The sequence below is a fragment of the Leptopilina boulardi genome, unplaced genomic scaffold (assembly GCF_019393585.1).
Source record: "Leptopilina boulardi isolate dan_hultmark-lab unplaced genomic scaffold, ZJU_Lbou_2.1 LbouV2_213, whole genome shotgun sequence".
NCBI lineage: Eukaryota > Metazoa > Arthropoda > Insecta > Hymenoptera > Figitidae > Leptopilina > Leptopilina boulardi.
The window spans coordinates 771374-792023 of NW_026137767.1; the positions used below are offsets into that span (position 1 = coordinate 771374).

The 20650-nt window shown below is 30.7% G+C and overlaps 2 protein-coding genes across 2 annotated transcripts in view; one reads left to right on the forward strand and one right to left on the reverse strand.

The window, feature by feature from the left end:
* Positions 1-20650, forward strand: part of LOC127279017 (ionotropic receptor 75a-like) — a 380333-nt gene that overhangs the window by 276384 nt on the left and 83299 nt on the right. Inside the window, exon 7 of the mRNA XM_051301087.1 lies at positions 11550-11764. Within this exon, the coding sequence (XP_051157044.1) occupies positions 11550-11764 (215 nt within the window). The remainder of the gene's footprint in view (positions 1-11549; positions 11765-20650) is intronic.
* Positions 1-20650, reverse strand: part of LOC127279020 (uncharacterized) — a 335741-nt gene that overhangs the window by 96563 nt on the left and 218528 nt on the right. The gene's annotated exons all lie outside the window — the stretch shown is intronic.

Below are 20650 nucleotides of genomic sequence, written 5' to 3' on the forward strand. Positions count from 1 at the left end.
ATTAACAGAGCTCGAATTTATTCTAAAAAAATTGTACATTTTGGCGTTAATGTGGATATACTTTCAAAAGAGAAATACTTCCATTTTTTAACACTTTTTATACTAGTGTAATTTGATTCTCTGATTTCAAAAATCACAATGCAAATTATTAAATTAACCCTATAAAAATAATGGTTTTTTACATATATCTCACTAAAAATAAAAAATATCGAAAAATAATTCAGAAAAAAATTAATAGAATTCATTGAAATACATATTATATGTCTAATACATTTCTATACCAAAATTTAATCTTTTTCTATAAAAATGAAAAAAACTCTAAACCACCATTAATCTATTTAGTATATTTTGATTTTTAGAGGGGAATTTAGTTTTTGCGCATTATTTATGTAGTGATATTAATCATGCAAAATGGATAAGCAAAAATTTTAATTTTAATTAAAAAAAGTTGTGCTCGCAAATTACACATTTGACGTTTGCATGAATGCAAGTCATCCACGTGTAGATTTGGCCATAAATTTTAAAGTCATTTTTTCAATAAATTTCACGTGTAATTGGCTAACATGGCAATTGTTTATAAAAAATCCTCTAATCCAAAATAGTCTAAATAGGGCTCGTTGGATGCGGAATTACGGCAGCTTTCAATTGGTACCTTCAGGATTGCAATAACTTTATTTATTTGTGAAATATTTCATTTTATATTAACATTAATTAATTAATTAATATCTCGAAAATAACACTAAAGGACATCTCAATATTTTTTGTGGTGAAAATACACATTTTTTGCTTTCAAAAAAAATAAATAAAAAAAATAAAAAGGACCGAATTTAAAAAAAAATTCGAAAAAAGTTTAATTTAAAAAAAAATCGGACAAGTGCGACTTACACTCGCACTGAAATCGAGGGTTCCGTACTCGAAGCGAACTTATTTGGTATAAAAACAAATGTTTAAAAAATATGTGTTGTATGTTAAATAATATATGTGATACAAAAAGGAACACTTTTTAAACAAAAATTTAAGAAAATTGTTCCTCCTTTGGTATAAAAACAAAAAAAAAATTTAAATATGTGTTGTATTTCAAATAATATAAGTGATACGAAGAGGAACAATTTTCTTAAATTTTACAAAATTGTTCCTTTTTGAATCACTTATATTATTTGAAATACAACACATATTTAATTTTTTTTTGTTTTTATACCAAAGGAGGAACAATTTTCTTATATTTTTTTAAAAAAATTGTTCCTTTTTGTATCACATATATTATTTAACATACAACGCATATTTTAAAAATGTTTTTTTATACCAAATAAGTTTTACTAAAAAAATATAAGAAACATAATTTTATTTCAACTCGCAATATTTTTATTGTATTTACATTTTGCGTTTTAATTGAATTTAAATCACTTAAATGAGTTAAAGAAATTTATTGCTTTCTCCGCGAGGAACCCAAATTTTTATAAAATGAACATAAAGAACCCCCTATTTTATTTTAGAGTTATAACGACAGAAGAAATAAACTTAAGCAAAAAGTCCACTGTTTCCACTTCTTATCATGTTTATTAAATTATTTCTATAATCTACACATAAAAATACGTAAAAATAGTAAATTTGAAGCCCTTTAGATAAAATTTTATTCGTTATTGGGAGAAAATCCATGATTTTTTCTAAAATTATCTGTTTTTTCTTGACAGCCCTAGAAAAATCAACTCCAATCATCCTCGCTATATTTTTGTTGTAATCTACACGTAAAAATACGTGAAAATATATAAATTTGAATTACTTTAGAAAAACTTTTTTTGTTTTTTGCGGAAAAATACTCCAATCATGCTCGCTATATTTTTTTTGTAATCTACACTTAAAAAAACGTTAAAATATATAAATTTAAATCCCATTAAATAAAATTTTGTTTGTTTTTGGTGGAAAAATACATTTTTTGCCTAAAATTGTCATTCTTTCTTGAAAAACTTGATAAAAAGTTAATCATTAACTCTAATTGTGACCGCTTTTTTTCCCCTGTATTTTTCCTGTATAAATATATTTGTATACCAAATATAAACTGTCTGGGTTGAATATTGTGTTCTCTAGGGAGAATAAATCATTTTTTTCGAAATTTTTTATTTTTCCTTGACAACGCTATGTAAATTGATCTGAATCAAGTTCGCTATATTTTTCCTGCAATTTTCACGTTAAAATACGTAAGTGTGCCAAATTTGAGCTCTTTATGTCAAAAGACGTTTCTGCTAGGAGGGGGGGGTACATAGTCATTTTTAGACATTTTTCGTAAAAATTCATGGTTTTTCCTTGACAACGCTATGATAATCAATTCCTATCAGGTTCGCTATATTTTTCCTGTAATCTACACGCGAAAATACATATGTGTACCAAATTTCAGCCCTCCAGATAAATTCGTGTGGCCGCTAGGAGGAAGGGGATACACGATTTCAAAAAAACCGATATTAATAGGGTTCCGATCCGAGTACGGAACCCTAAAAAGGGTCAAACTTTGAATTTTTTGAAAATTTTGTTGCATTAGTTGAAAGAGCAGGAAAAAACCTTTCAAAAACATACAGGACAAATTTTTTTCTTCTTTTTGTTTAAAAGTTACAACCTTCACAACAAAAGGATATCCTGAGGATATCCTAAACTAATGTAGGATATCCTGAAAACGTCCATAGTATGTTTTTTCCGACGAGCGGGAGGGAAAGTTACATTCCCTCCCGGTGACGTCACTGAGCGGGAGGGAAAGTTACTTTCCCTCCCGGTGATGTTGTTATTAGGTATTACATATTAATCAAACTACACTGTAAAAAATTTCGGAATCGACTTCAAGGAAATTGGCGCAGTTGGCTGTAGCCAAATTTCCCTTAGTTTTCCAAGTTAAAACGTGGTCAACGAATGTGGATGAAGAAAACGCAACCGATAATAGTATATGTTGTTCGGGTGTCCATCGTCTGCATCATCGATTATCTGACCGAGTAAGAAAATCAACCCCCAAAACCAACAAACGTAGAAGAGTAAATGATTGTGATATAGAAATATGTACATCTAATGGAGATGTTTCTAGATACGGAAAAGATCAAGATACGTACGGTTGTGTAGCCTATGAGCCATCTCTTCCCGATGGAGAAACAAAGGAAAGTCAAGATAAAAAAACATTTATTGCTAAATTCCTTGTTGAATCCCGAACAAACACTGTCAATTGTGGAAACAAAAAATTATTTATCAGAATCATATCCAACGCAACGAATTTGTTTGAATAGAAGAGAAATGCAAAATTTATCTCTTCAAATGATTCAAAAAGATCATTGGCCGCATTTATTTATAAAGGAGCATTTCTTGGATCATTGCAACACTCTTCTAGGGAAAAATATATTGAGTGTGTGGCAAAATAACACCACCAAAACATCAACCATTTATGACTATTTTTTTAATTATATCAGAAAATTTAAATCTTCTAACAAGATGCCTGAAAATATTCAAAATATTGAGACCATCTTAAATGATATTAAAGCAAGATCAGAGCAGTTGAGAAGTTAGTACCCAGAAACGGTGGGATTTATTCAGCTCCTTTCAGCATACTTTAAGGAAACTGATCTTTATGTATTGACAGTAAGTTTTGTAATTAAAAGCTTCATGAACAATATGTCTTTATCTTACTTAACGTTATAAATTGTATTTTCAGAATCAAGAAGCTACAAGTGAGGAAATAAAAAATTGTACTGATTCGATTTGACCATTTTCCTTCCTAGATGCACAATATACTATTCTGGCATGTTCTTGTTCAGTGACTTTTTTGAACAGTAAATTAAAGATTCTGGCCACTGTACAGCGAAGCTGGGACAGCGAAGACTAGGGACAGGAGGAACAACTCGGCTGTTTGCCCACATGGAGCAGTGGGCTAGATTGTGCCAAATAACATAAAATATGTACAGTTGAGCAAATGTTTCATAGTTAGCGCTAGAGTTGGTTTCAAGAGATTTTTTAAAGAAAAAGTAGAAAAAAGAATTCTTGTAGACAAGGTAAATCATTTTAGATATCTTGGAAATACATTATAAATACTCTAAAAAAATATGTTTTCCATTTTTATTTAATTAATTTGTACGTTAGGGTCGTTTTATAGATACCTTAGAGACATTTTTTGAACGACGTAAGGATATTCTAACCCTTAAGATAATATAGACATACTGTGGATATCCTTAGGACTTCCTAAGGACATTCCTAATTATTCCAGGGAGATCCTTAGATATCCCTAGGATATCCTAACCGCCGCTACTTTGGATATCCTTAAAGTATCCTTAGGATATCCCTGGGGTATCCCTAGGATATCCAAGGGATGTTTTTGGAATATCCTAGAATATCTGGTGCTGAGAGGGAAGTCTTCAAAAATTCACTGTTTAAATTTTTCAAAAAAATTCAACCTCCTCCCTCTCCAACAGTTTTTGAAAAACCTAACAATACTTCGTGGTTCAATTATTCACCCCTAGGGATAAACTATGTGCAAGTTACAGCCCGATCCGATCAACTTTTTTTTCACTTAGTTCGCTACAGGCACTTTACCCTATATATATGATGTATTCCACGACAAAGTGTAAGTCCATCTGCAATTGCATCTTTGATTTTTTTAGATTTTTTTTTCTTTTAGTACTAATTAAGACTAGCTTCCATGAATTTTTTCAAATTTTTTTAGCAAGCCGTTTTCGAGTTATAGAATTTTGAAAATTTCAGATTTTTCATGTCTTTTAATTTTTGAATGCTTATAACTTCCTTAAAAAATGCATCAGTTTTAAAAGTCTTTTTTTTAAATGTGTGTTTTTAAACGTACTTTTCAAAAAAAAATCGAAATTTTTTTTAAACGATATTACTATCAAATTTTTGAGTTTTAATGATAAAAATTCATTTTTCTCATTTGACTTACTGATCGATTTTTTTAAAAAATTTTTCAAAAAAATAACTTCTTTTTACGAAACTTTTAAGCCTTGTCCGAAAATGGGGAAACGATTTTTACAATATTTTCAGAATTTTTCAAAAAATTTTGAATTTTGCATTTTTTAAAAATATTTTTGGTTTTTTTTATACTACGCTCTTTTTGTATTTTGATGCGCTGATTACGAAAATCATAGTGACAATACTCAAAAATTTGATTTTTATGGTGAAAACCATAAAAAAGTCCCAAAATTTATGGTTTTTTTCGTTTATTGGGTCAAAAATTTGATAGTAATATCGTTTAAAAAAATTTATGGCCAAATCTACACTTGTAACCACACATGTAATTACACGTGTAATTACCCGTGTATTTTTTCAATCGGGATGACTTGCATTCATGCAAACGTCAAATGTGTAATTTGCGAGCACAACTTTTTTTAATTAAAATTAAAATTTTTGCTTATCCATTTTGCATGATTAATATCACTACATAAATAATGCGCAAAAACTAAATTCCCCTCTAAAAATCAAAATATACTAAATAGATTAATGGTGGTTTAGAGTTTTTTTCATTTTTATCGAAAAAGATTAAATTTTGGTATACAAATGTATTAGACATATAATATGTATTTCAATGATTTCTATTAATTTTTTTCTGAATTATTTTTCGATATTTTTTATTTTTAGTGAGATATATGTAAAAAACCATTATTTTTATAGGGTTAATTTAATAATTTGCATTGTGATTTTTGAAATCAGTGCATCAAATTACACTAGTATAAAAAGTGTTAAAAATGGAAGTATTTCTCTTTTGAAAGTATATCCACATTAACGCCAAAATGTACAATTTTTTAGAATAAATTCGAGCTCTGTTAATACGCAAATGAGAAAGAAGTTTGTTTGAAGTATCATTTTTTATGTAAATAAGAAACTACATAAAACCTGCCCTCGATACCTAGGTAGCAAAATGCGCTCACAGTGTCAAACATGTAGCTCTCACGCGTGCCGATTAAGAGCATTTGAACCTTCGTGACGTCACAAATCATGGCGCATGACACGCAAACTTCTCAGGTATGTGAAAAGCACAATTTTGAATATTTTTTAAAAAAACCTTTTGGAAAATGTTCAGAATAACATAGACTCTGTCTGTTATGTGCGGAAAATTTAAAATTTTGCGTTTAAAACGTTTTTTAAACAATGTTTAAGTCACAAATCATGGCGCATGACACGCAATCTTCTCAGGTATGTGAAAAACACAATTTTGAATATTTTTTAAAAAAACCTTTTGGAAAATGTTCAGAGAAACATAGACTCTGTCTGTTATGTGCGGAAAATTCAAAATTTTGCGTTTAAAACGTTTTTTAAACAATGCCTACATATAAGCAATTCGTGTATTTTTCCTTACTTGTGACAACCAACTTAAACATTGTTTAAAAAACGTTTTATACGCAAAATTTTGAATTTTTCGCACATAACAGACATAGTCTATGTTTCTCTGAACATTTTCCAAAAGGTTTTTTTAAAAAATATTCAAAATTGTGTTTTTCACATACCTGAGAAGTTTGCGTGTCATGCGCCATGATTTGTGACCTTAACATTGTTTAAAAACTTTTTTAACGCAAAATTTTGAATTTTCCGCACATAACAGACAGAGTCTATGTTATTCTGAACATTTTCCAAAAGGTTTTTTTAAAAAATATTCAAAATTGTGCTTTTCACATACCTGAGAAGTTTGCGTGTCATGCGCCATGATTTGTGACGTCACGAAGGTTCAAATGCTCTTAATCCGCACGCGTGTTCTCACTGGACCAAACAGATACGTCTCATATGCGACGCATGTGAGTCGCACGCGTGAGGGTCGCATGCCTGATGGTAAAATGAGTCTAGGTCATATTTTGGGACTTTTTTATGGTTTTCACCATAAAAATCAAATTTTTGAGTATTGTCACTATGATTTTCGTAATCAGCGCATCAAAATACAAAAAGAGCGTAGTATAAAAAAAACCAAAAATATTTTTAAAAAGTTCGGAAAATATTGTAAAAATCGTTTCCCCATTTTCGGACAAGGCTTAACCCGTTGCCTGTCGCTGACACATATATGCGTAAAACTAAAACTTTCCAAAAGTGCTCTTTACGCATATATGCGCAACTTAAAAAAAGTGATGAAAAACATCTCAAATATTTCTGAAACTGGTTACTCGGGGGTTTTGGGGATCGCTGATTCCGAATTTGAGGTCGGTTTTTCAAAATTTAAAATGTCGGATCCAATATGGCGGACGACAATTTGAAAATATGATACAATTCGGTTGAAAATGTTTACTCAGGGGGTTTCGGAGTCGCTGATTACGACTCTGATATCAGTTTTTTTAAATTCAAGATGGCGGATCCATTATGGCGGAAAATTTTTCAAAATTGATCGGATTCGACTGAAGCTCGTTACTCAGGGGTTTTCGGGGTCGCTGATTCCGAATATCGTGAATTATTTTGAATTATCCTGTATTATATGAATTATTCTGAATCCTCTTCAAGTGTATGAACACCTTGCTGCAAAAACTGGACATAGATCCGAGAAGAAGTGGGGATTTGGTCTATAGAAATAAAAGTACAGGACTACGTGAGCAGCCGATGTAATATTCGTAATCAGAAAGACCAACAATTGATAAGCAATGAGTTCTAAGCGAATCCGATCAATTTTTTTATCATATTAAAGCCGCCATTTTTAATTTTGAAAATCTGATGTCAAATTTGTAATCAGTGATCCCAAAAACCCCCGAGTACCCATTTTCAAGCGAATTGCATTATATTTTTAAATTGTCGTCCGCCATATGGGATCCACCATTTTCAATTTTGAAAAACCGACCTTAGGTTCGTAATCAGCGACCATGAAAACCTTAAGATACCAAGATTCATAAAAATGCATCAAAATTTTTTTCAACACACTTTTGGCCCAAATAGTGGAAATCTCGTCGGCAGTCAAGGGGTTAAAAGTTTTGTAAAAAGTAGTTTTTTTGAAAAAATTTTTAAAAAAATCGATCAGTACGTCAAATGAGAAAAATGACTTTTTATCATTAAAATTCAAAAATTTGATAGTAATATCGTTTAAAAAAAATTTCGATTTCTTTTTGAAAAGTACGTTTAAAAACACACATTTAAAAAAAAGACTTTATGAGCATTCAAAAATTAAAAGACATGAAAATTCTCAAATTTTCAATTTTATCAGTTTTCCCTTACACCGCCTACTATATGAATTTTTTCTGTCTATAAATGCAATAAAAAAAATTTTGTCAGGTATGTTTTTTAAAGGTTTTTTGATGCTCTTTCCAATGGTGAATTTCGTTTTTTAAAATTTTTTGAATTTTGATCTTGATTTTCTATAATTAAACATAAATTTGATATTTTCACTAAAATCGATGCGATTCTTTTAAAAATAAATAATTGCAAACGAAAGCTTAGGTTTTTTCCGATCTGTATATAAATTTTCAGAATGCCGATTTTTTTTGTTTTCGAGACAATGAATATCAAAGATTAATTTTATTTTAAAAATTTGAAAATAATACAAATTATTGTTAATAAAAATTGCGAATAACATTTAAAGAAATAAATAATAAAATATTAATAATAGTTTTAAATTCCAGAAATTGGCCAAACATTAACTCAAACATCTACAAAAACAATAAAAAACAGGGGGTTGGCGCGCGAAGCCTCCCTAGTATATATATGAGCAATTCCATGGGATGTGATCACAAGAATTTTTGATGATTGGAGCAATTTTATTGAAACCTTGTGAATATGTTCTTTTATTTGTACAGAATAAAAGCCCACAAACGATTTTTCAAAATTTTCAAAATTTTTTGAGATATCTCTAATTAAAAATTTATGTCAAATATGTAGATCTTTTTGTTTGGAACAACTTTTGTCTTGAACATTTTTTACGAAAATTCGTACTTTTCGAGATATTTGCAAGTTTCCATACTATATAATGGACGTGAGAACTAAGATGCACGCGTCCCGTCGCACCGCACGGGACGTTTTAGTTTTTATCTCGCAAAGTTCTTGCTGTCCCATTATGAAAATTAGAGAAGTTATTCTTAACATCATAGGCATTAAGTAGAAAAAAAGTTTTTAAAAACGAAGAGGTAGTTGTTACATCCCGACTATTTAAAAATAGTTTTTTTTACGTATGTATGCATATATATACACATAATATACATAATAATTAGACTTATGGATAACTATTATTATAATGTAATTAATATATAGTATTTAAAATTAAAAATTTCATAAAAGAAAAGTATATAGATATGTATATGGTGTATGTATGTATGTGTATGTGTGTATACATCTTTTAAAGAAATGATCTACATGCGTTGTTTAATATTATCGACCATAATTAGCATTGCTCTTCTTCACTGCAGTCGATGCGTTATCAACCCGTATGATAATTGATCAACTTAGAATTAATTATGAGGCGTCGATATTAAAGAATATCACATTCTCAGTAAAGTAATTTATATACAAATAATTCAACAGTAGCTTAACGTTTGCGCAATAACTAATGGAAAGATTTAAATAATAATGAACAAACCTATTTTTCGTACCTTTTTGAGAAGGAACATATTTATAATATAGTAAATATATAAGAAAGTATGTCATGAGATGATAAACTTTGATCGAAGATAAAAATTGCAATAATAATTAAAATAGGTAATTGTATTAACTAAAAAACACATTGAATAACCTTTTGATCTTACAATTTTTATCATAATTAAATTAGATTATTTCATTGTTTAAAAAAGTATATAAACTACTGTTAATAGGCTTATAGTTGTCATATAACTCCGGTGAGTTTCTGCCCGAACAGTATCGTTGAGTCGGCCCTTCAATCGTGAAATTGTACTTTTAAATCAGCGTTAATAAAAAGAGTCTTGTTTCATATAATTTATATAAGATCGAAGGTAATTTTCATTGAATTTTATAAGTTCATTTATTTCGATTGTCGTATAATATTATTTTATGAAAGTTACTTCCGATTATTAAGGAAACAAGTTTCTTTTTGTATTAAGGTACAGTGTCGAGAAGTAACTCATAAATAGTATTAAATAGTCGTTGGTGCATTAGTGCTAAATAACGAACTTAATTATTGTCAGCCTACGATACAATTGTGTAAAGCCGGTTGCATTGTAACAATCCAGAACCAACTTCAACATTGTAAGTAAAATTATATTTTAAATCATTATTGTTAAATAAATTGTTCATTTTAAAAGGGAATATGCATAATATTATTTACAAAGGACCCTTGTTCTTATAAAGTGACACGAATCCACATAAAAATAAATATCAAGATTTACCAACTTGATAAATCAGCACTTTACCTCCCCTTTTTTTTAATTAATAAAAACCACCCTCGCCTTAGCTCGGGACGTAACAGTAGTTTTTTCAAAAAATGAATTCAAAATTTTTTTTGACTTTTTTCCGGGCAAAAAAAATGTTCTTTTTCATGAACTATTTTTTTCTTAAAATAGCATCTTTTTGTGAGAAATTTGAAAAAAAAATTGATCTCATTTGGATGACAAGAAAAAAAGTTACATGGTTTTTTTAAAAAAATGACATAAATTTTTAATTAGAGATATCTCAAAAAATTTTGAAAAATTGTTTGTGGGCTTTCATTCTGTACGAATAAAGGAACATATTCACAAGGTTTCAATAAAATTGCTCCAATCATCAAAAATTCTTGTGATCACATCCCATGGAATTGGTCATATATATATGATTCCCGGTCATTTTCTCGAATCAATTTTACCTAATGACCAAAATACCGAATATATTAATATTTTTAATCTGTAATTATTATTACTGTTAATATTAACAATTTTACTTTTTTCCATCTATTTCCTAAACAAATTTTATGTTACAGTTGGTGTTTGGAGAACAAAATTTAGGTATTTTATTTATACCCCAAAATGAAGTGATTAAGCAAAAAAAATTGTGGTCCTGAGTTAAAACATCTAAAACTGCTAACTTGACTGGACTACGCTAGTATTTTCTTTTTATTTTTTTTATAATATGCCGATTACATGGTTGTTATATAATATATAGCGTATAATTTTTGAACTGTCCAGTTCAAAAGTTCAAAGTTACTTAACTGTATTGTAACTTTCGTAAATTATTGCCTTATATGAGTGTAACAAATCTCAAAAATATTAGCTTATTTTAATAAAATTTGTACAAAGTAGTGAGGGTGTGATGTTTTATGTGACATTCGCATTTTAAAACCAAATAACTCTCTTAAAACTTTATGGATTTCAAATTTAAAATATTGTTTTTAAAAGGCTTATATTTCCCAATAAAACTACGAATTTTTTAAATTGGGCCAACAATGGGTTTTTGAGAAAACAAAAAAAGAGTAAAAAAATTTGTTTTTTTACATTTTCTTGATAATACTTTAGGGATTTGTTACACTTACATAGGGCGACAATTTACCAAATTATAACATGCCATCTCCTTTATTGCCCCCATAGCTTTATGACATCACACCTCGAAACGACTCTGACTTTGCTAATGACAAGAATTGGTCCCCACCTCACCTGATTGTTATTCTCATGTAATGACAGTTTATATTTATACAGGATCAGCTGTTTGTCCAGAGAATTTAAATGGCAGAATAGGTTTTCTTGTAATGATGCTATTCAGCTTATTAATTTTTAATTACTATTCAGCTAGTATAGTATCTGTACGGTTGAATGAACAAATACAAAGAATGAACGATTCTCTATATTCGCTAGCTAAAAGTGATTTAACTGTTGCCGCAGAGCAACTGATGTATTTTAATTCATTTATCCATGTAAGTATATTTTAAATAATATTATTCGACTCTTGCAAATCAAATCATAAAATTGTTAAGATTTTGAAACTTATTTTAATTAATATTGAAAAGGTCTCTTTCTCATATTCCATATAAAGGATTATATGGATTATATTAATTATATTATTATTATTCCTAAAAAGCATTATCTCAAAAAGTCATAAAAAGGAGCTGGATACCCTATTGAAAAAATACACGTGTAGGTTTGGCTACATGCACGGAGAAAATCTGAAAGCACTGAGTATTTTTTCTTACATCACCGGCTACTGTGGAAACTAAAAAATTAAATTCCAAAACTCTGAATGTTTTCTGACCAGCACTCAATGCTCTGCAGAAAATAAGCACTATTTTTTTGACAGTTATTAGAATTTCGGTGTATATTAATGGACAACAGTGTTTTCAAAGCTAGGAATATAGCAATAAATTCTTCGCTCGAAGTCGTGACTGCTTTTCTCACAGCTCTGATTACTGTGTAGAATTATTTTTTAGGATTAAAAAAATAAAAGAACATTTAACCTTTAATAAAAAATAAATAACAATTTTAAACAAGCGTTCAAGACAATTTTAATCAATTTTAGATGTTTTCTTATATTTTTATGAAAAACAGATTATTTGACTAAAATTATTTATATTTAATTAAATAAGAAGTAATAAACTTTAATAATATTAAACAAATTACTTTTTATTAATAAACGTAAGAAATAATGTTTTTTTTACTTTACGAGATAAATATTTAAAATAATAATGTTGAAACTTAATATTTTTTAATCATAATTATCTATAAATTTTAATTAGGTTGTAATTTCATATTAGCTAAGAAATCTTAAAATCTAAAAACTTGTGAAATACAAATAAATATTTAAAATTTACCAATAATAATTCATTTTAAAAATAATTGTTTATTATTTCATTATTGTATAATAACTTTATTTGCTATATAACTGAAAAATTAAAAAAAAGCGTTTGTTCTTAAAAAGACTTTTTGAAGTCTTCATTTCTTTATATCTGTTATTCATTAACTGTTTATAAACATTTGAATTAAAATCAATATTTGAAAAGAAAAAATAACCATGACTATCTTCTTTTTAATTTACGTTAAACGTTCCTTTGTATTCTAAATTCTAAAAAATAATTCTACACAGTACTCAGAGGTGTGAGAACAGCAGTTACGACTTCGAGCAAAGAATTTATTGCTACATTTGTAGTTCTGAATAATCTGTTGTCAACTAATATGAAACGAAACTCTGTTTACTGTCAAAAAAAGTGCTACGAGAAAAAATACTCATTACTTTCAGATTTTCTTCATGTGTAATTACACTTGTAATTCATACTTTTAATTTGAAAGTCATTTTTCAATAAATTCCACGTGTAATTACGCGTGTATTTGATAATTTGAAACTTCTTCGAAAATTCAAGAATTGTAATACGTGTAATCACACGTGCATTTGAAATTGAATGCGTACTTATCCAAGTTTATTTAATATAAATGTCTAATAATAATTTGTGTTATAAATAAACATATACTAAAAAATTAATTAAGATGAATTTCTGCAAGATTCAACATATTGGATCCGACATTTTGAATGTTGAAAAGCTGATTTCAGATTCGTAATCACCGACTCGAAAAACCCTTAGAAAATATGTTTCGAAAAGATTAACAAAAGTTTATGTTTAGTCGTCCATTTTGGATCGGCCATTTTTAAAATTCATTGTTGATAAATAAAGTACACATTTTATTTAGCAAAAATTAAATTTTGCTTACGAGTATCGACTGCTTTATATGGATGTATTTGACAGTTAATTTTATTTTTTTTATAAAAACATTTTGATTACCTTGCTCTGCAAAATGTTATAAATATAAGTATTAAATTGCAATAGATTTTTGTTAAGTGATGTTAACATCAATACAGATTATCATTTGAATCTTACTAACTTTTATTTGAATACGTTTCATTTTCGTCCATTTCAATTGTACTGTTTTCATAATTATCTAGCCGAATTGCCTTTTTTGCTTGTAAATTTTTAGTTAGACTTCGAGGCCTTTTTCGCTTTCTTGTTTCTACTTTAAAAAGTAAATTCATTAAAATGATAATTAACATAGTAAATTTTAGAAATATACTCTTTCTTGTTATCACTTATTTTCAAATAAAATAAAATAAATAAAAATAATTAAAATTGTTATTATGAGATAACCTTTGTTTTGTGTAACTCTTTCCATAATATTTGATGATAATGAAGTGATATCAAAGCCTAAAAGTATCACAAATGCACCAATCTTTAATATTAATTTGTGAGGAGAAAGTCCATTTGGAGTTACAGTAGTTAATACTTCAATTGGTATTAAGTTAGTTATTGTGTCACACTTTTCATCTTCTTCAGATGAATCTATTGGGATGTCCGTTACTGTGAAGCGCTCTCTGTTGAAAACATTCTTAACCCTTGAAAGTAGGATGTTTGTCAATTTTTGTCCAGTTTAAACCAATCAGAGTAACTTTCAGACATAGTGGTGAAAAATTGTTCTACTGAAAGTAGGATAATATGCTAAGCCACGCCCCCAGCGGATATCACAATACTTAAATTTTCTCTAGATTTACTGGTCATTCGTTCAACTACATTATTATTTAGTTTAAATGCATAATTATTTCTTGGTGCTTATATTACTTTTTCTTGTATATCACATTGAAATTAGTCTATAGATTTTCCATAAATTTCAGTAATTAGATCATCATTACATATTATTTCATTAGGTAATTATACTACTTCATTATTTTCTTCAAACGTATTGTTAAATTTTCAATTTCCTACTTGTAGAAGCCAAATTTTTTAATTCTTTTTCATTATTAGATACTCTTTTATTTTCAGTTAATGTATAACATTTAAAATTTGACTATAATTCACTTTAATTCCTGTCTAAACCGCAATCATTATTGTAACTGATGTATAATAAGCACGTGTATCAACATCTATTTCAACTGTAATCATATGATGACCCCAAACAATAAATCCCAATACCCCAATAGAAATTATTGCATATATTATACCGAACCTTCCAAAAGTCCCTTTTTTTCCTCTTTCTGTAAAAATTATATGGCATGTTTCAGAGCAAGAAGGACTTATACCAAATCTAAGAGAGATCCTTTGCTCAAGGAAGCATACAAGGAGACCAAAAAGAACCTCAGCAAAGAGATTAGTGCGTCGCGACGCCGTAGCTGGAAGGACCTAATCGAGGACCTCGAGAAGGACCCTTGGGGTCTGGCTTTTAAAATCGTTACTAAGAAATTAATAACGAGGCAAAAGAGCCCCGGCCTGGACAATCCCGATTGGGTCAGAAAGGTAATAAAAGCCCTGTTTCCTTCTGCAGAGCCATGGCTTAGGAAGGACTGGAGTTCTTGCGAAGTCAAAGAGGAAGAACTCGTTACTCTTGAAGAATTAGAAGCAGCAGGCAAAAGATTGAAGACGGGCAAGGCGCCTGGAATCGATGGGATAAGCAACAAGATACTAAAAGATGTGATTGTTGCTTCGCCCCAGATTTTGCTAGACATCTTCAATCACTGTCTAGAAAGAGGAAGAGTTCTTTCCAGACTGGAAGAGGCAAAGGCTGGTCCTCCTAAGAAAGGGTGACAAACCTTTAGATAAGGTCTCATCCTATAGTCCTATATGCCTGTTGGATACAATAGGCAAACATCCAGAGGACATGGTTCTGCAGAGAATGCAATCTCACTTGACTGGAGAGAATAGTCTATCCGAATAACAATTTGGATTCCACAAATGTCGGTTCACAGTTGATGCCATTAAGGCAGTTTTGGACCTCGCCAGAGAAAGGAAAAACAAATTCGGCCCAGATGAGATGAAGAGCTTCTGCGCGTTGGTAGCAATTGACATACGGAACGCGTACAAATCCGCAAGATGGGAAGATCTCATCGAGTCGATGATACAGAAAAGTATATCGCCCTACCTGTTGCGGATAATGGAAAATTATTTTAGCGACAGGTGGGTTACTTACGAAGGAGACTCTTTGCGGACGACGCGTTGATCGTGTGCACTGACAAATCGGCGGTAGCTTTGGGGACATTGGTGAACGAATGTCTGCGCCTAGCAAAATGCTGGCTGATAACCAGAGGTCTTCAAATGGCCCTGGAAAAGACCGAAGCATTGCTGGTCACAAAATCGTGATAGACGAATTCGAGGTCAAGTGGAGGAGATAGATTAAGTACCTAGGTGTAGAACTTGAAGGAAAAATAAACTTCCATGAACACATGGTTACGGCGTCAAACAAGGCGATAGAGTGTGCGGCTAATTTAGACGGGTGATGCCAAATGTTGGAGGCCCCCATGAAAGGAAAAGGAGACTGGTGGCGAGTGTCGCCCACGCTAAGTTGCTTTACGCAGCACCACCCTGAAAACGAATAGATGTTCTACCATCCGCAGTAAGATGCTGTCCGCGCAGAGATGCATTACTTCGCGTATCGTCTCTGCTTATTGGACAGTATCTACGAGCGCTGTGCAGGTCCTTGCAAGTGTCCCGCCAGCAGATCTTTTGGCGCTTAAGAGGAAGGAAATTATCCTCCTTCTCATAGAGGCGAATTCCTCGGAAGAGGAAGATCGACCCAGCATTGACCGCATCCACTTCGAAGCCAGGCACAGGCTCGTCGAAAAATAGCAGGAGAGATGGGACGGGGAGGTAAAAGGTCGATGGACTTATCGCCTTATACCGACACTCGCTACCTAGTTAAGTAAGAACCCTGGAGAGGTCTCCTAGTACCTGACGCAAGCGCTGACAGGTCACGGGTGTTTTAACTCGTATCTGCAGCGCTTTAAGAAAAGAGATAGTGAGGAGTGTGCTTACTGCCAGTTCTCTGTGGACAACGCAGAGCACAACCTCTTTGCCTGTAGTAGATGGGACTTGGAGAGGCATGCCATGTTCACCGGTGTAAACGTTACAGTTACAACGGAGAACATGATAACGCTGATGATCCAGTCCCTTGAAAGCTAGCGGCTCATCCAGACCTTCATCATCTCTGTTATGATGAGAAAGGATCTTGATGGCAGGAATGCGTAATTGACAAGCACTAAATTATTATTTATTTTATTTGTTAATTTTATTATTTATTTTGTCACACTTAGCTTTAACCTAGAATAGGTTTTTCGAAAAAGTAGCAACATTCGGTTAACGCAGATTTGTTGGAAATTGTCCTAGGATTCCGAATTTTCGAGGCCGAAAATCGTAACAGATCTTTTTTCACCATATACATGGGAACTTGGGGTCCAGTGAAATTTCTCGCAACTTTGCAATTTCGTAGTTTTTGACCTCCTGAACAAAAAAAGTAAATAGCAAAATTCTAAAAATAGAAAGAGTTTTTTTTAATAATTAAGAATTAAGCTTAAAAAACATTGTTAAAAGCGAAAAAAATTCAAAAATGAGTAAAACCAAAAGAACTAAATAAACTTTCTTAAAACTCGTTACTCGGGGGGTTTTCGAGGACGCTGATTACAAATTCTATGTCAATTTTTTAAAATCCATAATGGTCTATCCAAAATGGCCGACCTATTATTTTAAAATGCATCAAATTCACTTGAATCTTGTTTCTGGATAATTTTCGGGGTCGCTGATTACGAATTTAACAACAGTTTCTGAAAATCCAAAATACCAGATGCAATATGACGGAAGAATTCTTAAAACTTATTTTTATTCAGTTAAAACTTGTTACTTGACGACTTTATAAGTTTAAAAAAACTATTGTTAAAAGCAAAAACATTAAAAAATGATAATAAAAATAATTTTTAAAAATTCTTCCGTCGTACTGCATCTGGTATTTTGGATTTTCAGAAACTCTTGTCAAATCCGTAATCAGCGACCCCGAAAACCCCCCAGAAACAAGATTTAAGTGAAATCGATGTATTTAAAAAAATTGGTCGGACATTTTGGATACGCCATTTTGGATTTTCAAAAATTGACACCGAATTCGTTATCAGCGACCTTGAAAATCCCCGAGTAACGAGTTTTAAGAAATTTTATTTAGTTCTCTTGGTTTTACTCATTTTTGAATTTTTTTCGCTTTTAACACTGTTTTTTAAACTGAAACCTTAATTATTAAAAAATCTATCTATTTTTTAGAATTTTGCTATTTACATTTTTTGTTCAGGAGGTCAAAAATTACAAAGTTACGAGAAATTTCACCGGACCCCAAGTTCCCATGTATATGGTGCGGGGTTCTTTCAATTTCTGTTTAAAAAAATGACATTTATATACGTTTATTTAGAAAAAAGATCTGTTACGATTTTCTGCCTCGAAAATTCGGAATTCTTAGTACAATTTCCAACAAATCTACTTTAACCGAATGTTGCTACATTTTTAAAAAACCTATTCGAGGTTAAAGCCAACTCTGTTGTATTTTATTGTCTTTTTACAAATTTATGTTTATTTTGTGTTTTATTTATTTCCGTCTTTTACAGTTTTATCTATATTTTTATGTATTCATTTGTCTTTTCAGTTTTATTTTTGACCTTTTTTTTACCAACCTCACATAACCTTGGCATGCGGAAGCTAAGGTATCTGTATACAGATTTCCCAAAAGTCCCTAAGCAAAAAAAAATATAATTTAATATAATAATCTTGGCCTAGGTTATGATTATTAAGTTGAGCTAAGTAATAAGGCGCTGCATGGTGATATAGAAACAAAGTATAATTGCAATCTAATATTAGAATTTCAGTTAACAAAAATGATAAAGTTTAAAGTGAATTTAATTATAAAAAGTATATTATAAAATTTTAGAAAATAAATTAAAAACTTAAATAAATTTAAAAAAAATTAATTAAATAAATTAATTTTAGAAACTTTTAAATTATTAATATTGTTATTATAATTATAACCATAAAAAACATTTAATATTTATCAATTTCATTTCAATTTAAATTTCATCCTTCAATGAAAATGATCAAAATTAAGATCAATTTTATACAATATTAATAAAATATTAATTTAAAACATAAATTATAAATATGTAAAAAAAATAAGTACAACTCCAACCCAGTGAGGGAGGAATAGATCGCTAGTACTAATTATTGTAAATTCGGTCTGTAACGTATCAGTCCCTGATGAAATTTCCGGTTTTTTGTTTTTTGAAGCCTGTTTTTTGTGAGCACGATAACTTTAACAGATTTTAATGGATTTGGCTGAAATATGGTAGACTTATCGGTATGGGTACAAAAGGTTCAAACCAAAAGGTCCAATCCAAAAGGTCCAAAACTATGAAGATCCAAAAAGAGAAAAGTCCAAACAAAAAAAAAAAATAATTACATTCAGTTGTCATTACTTTGGTATGAAGTTGTTTCAGGAATAACCTACATTTCATAAAATTGTTAGTTGTAAACGTCAAATATTCAAAATTTTTAGTTATTATTTATATAAAATGGCTAGTGCGAGTCAAGATTTAGAAGCTGAAGTCATACTGGTAGGTTAAGTTCGATTTCTACACGTCGATGGATTTATATATATGAAGCATTCGAATGGTGTTAAAGGGAAAATTTATTGGCGATGCAGAAGGAAACTTGAGTGCAGAGTGAGAGCAACTACAATTAATGCCGGACATAAATTGGAGCTTTTGTCTGTTGGAGATGCCAATTCGCATGATCACGCGCCCGATCCAGAAGAAGTAGAAGCTCTCAGACAGAGAGCAAATTTAAAAAGGGCTGCCGTTGAACATCCTGAATGTCCCCCTGCGAGAATCTTAAGAGTATTCCAAGATTTACCACCTTCTGTCTTAGCGAAACTTCCCGATCGAATGAATGCAGCAAAGCAAATTCAGCGGGAGCGATTGAAAGAAATGCCGTCTAACCCTCAAAGTGCACAAGAGCTGAAAGAGTTACCCGATAAGTATAAAATAACTAAGTTAGGCGAGAATTTTTTGTTATATGATTCGTATGAAGACGAACAATATAATTTAACTTGTGGGAGAATTATTGTATTTGCGACTCGAAAAAATTTAAGAAACCTTTTCAAAAGTGCAATATAGTTTGTAGATGGAACTTTCAAGGTCGTTCCATCTATATTTTTTCAACTGTTTGCAATCATGGGTACAGTAGAACAAATTTCTCGAGGTGTTGAACGTGATATAGCCCTTCCTTTTGTATACGCTCTGCTGGAAAGCAAACAAGAAGATGCATACTCGAAAGTGTTCCAAATCATAAAGTCTAAAGCACAAGATTTCGGACTTCAAATTCGGCAGCCGCAAACAATAATGTCCGACTTTGAACTCGGGATCATAAATACAGCACAAACTAATATTGGCAATGTTGTCCATTTATGCTTATTTCACCTGTGCCAAAGTGTTTATCGTAGAATTCAATCTGAGGGGTTACAGGAAATGTACAATAATAAAAATGATCCAAGTATTCGAGAAGCAACACGAAGCATGTGCGCTCTAGCATTCGTACCACCGGAAGATGTGCCTGCTGTTTTTGATTTGTTTTTGGATGATGTGCCAGAGGAGTTTGTACCAGTAGCAGAATACTTCGAGGTTAAAAATTAAATCTGAAATTAATAAAATATTTAAATTTAATATACTATTAAAATATACTATTCCACACATGATTTTCCTTAGGTTACGTATATTCGTGGAAAAACTGCGAGAGGAAGAAGAAAAGCAGTGTCAGTTCGATATGCCCCTATTCTGTGGAATCAGCATCAAGCTGTCATTCAAAGAATTGCCAGAACTAATAATGCTTCAGAGGGCTGGCATAATCGGTTTCAAGTTGTTGTTGGTCGATATTATCCCAGCCTCTTTGCTTTTTTAAATGAATTGCAGCAAGAAGAAGGCGATACAGAATGCATGATTAACCAGCTAAATCTGGGACAAAAAATACGAA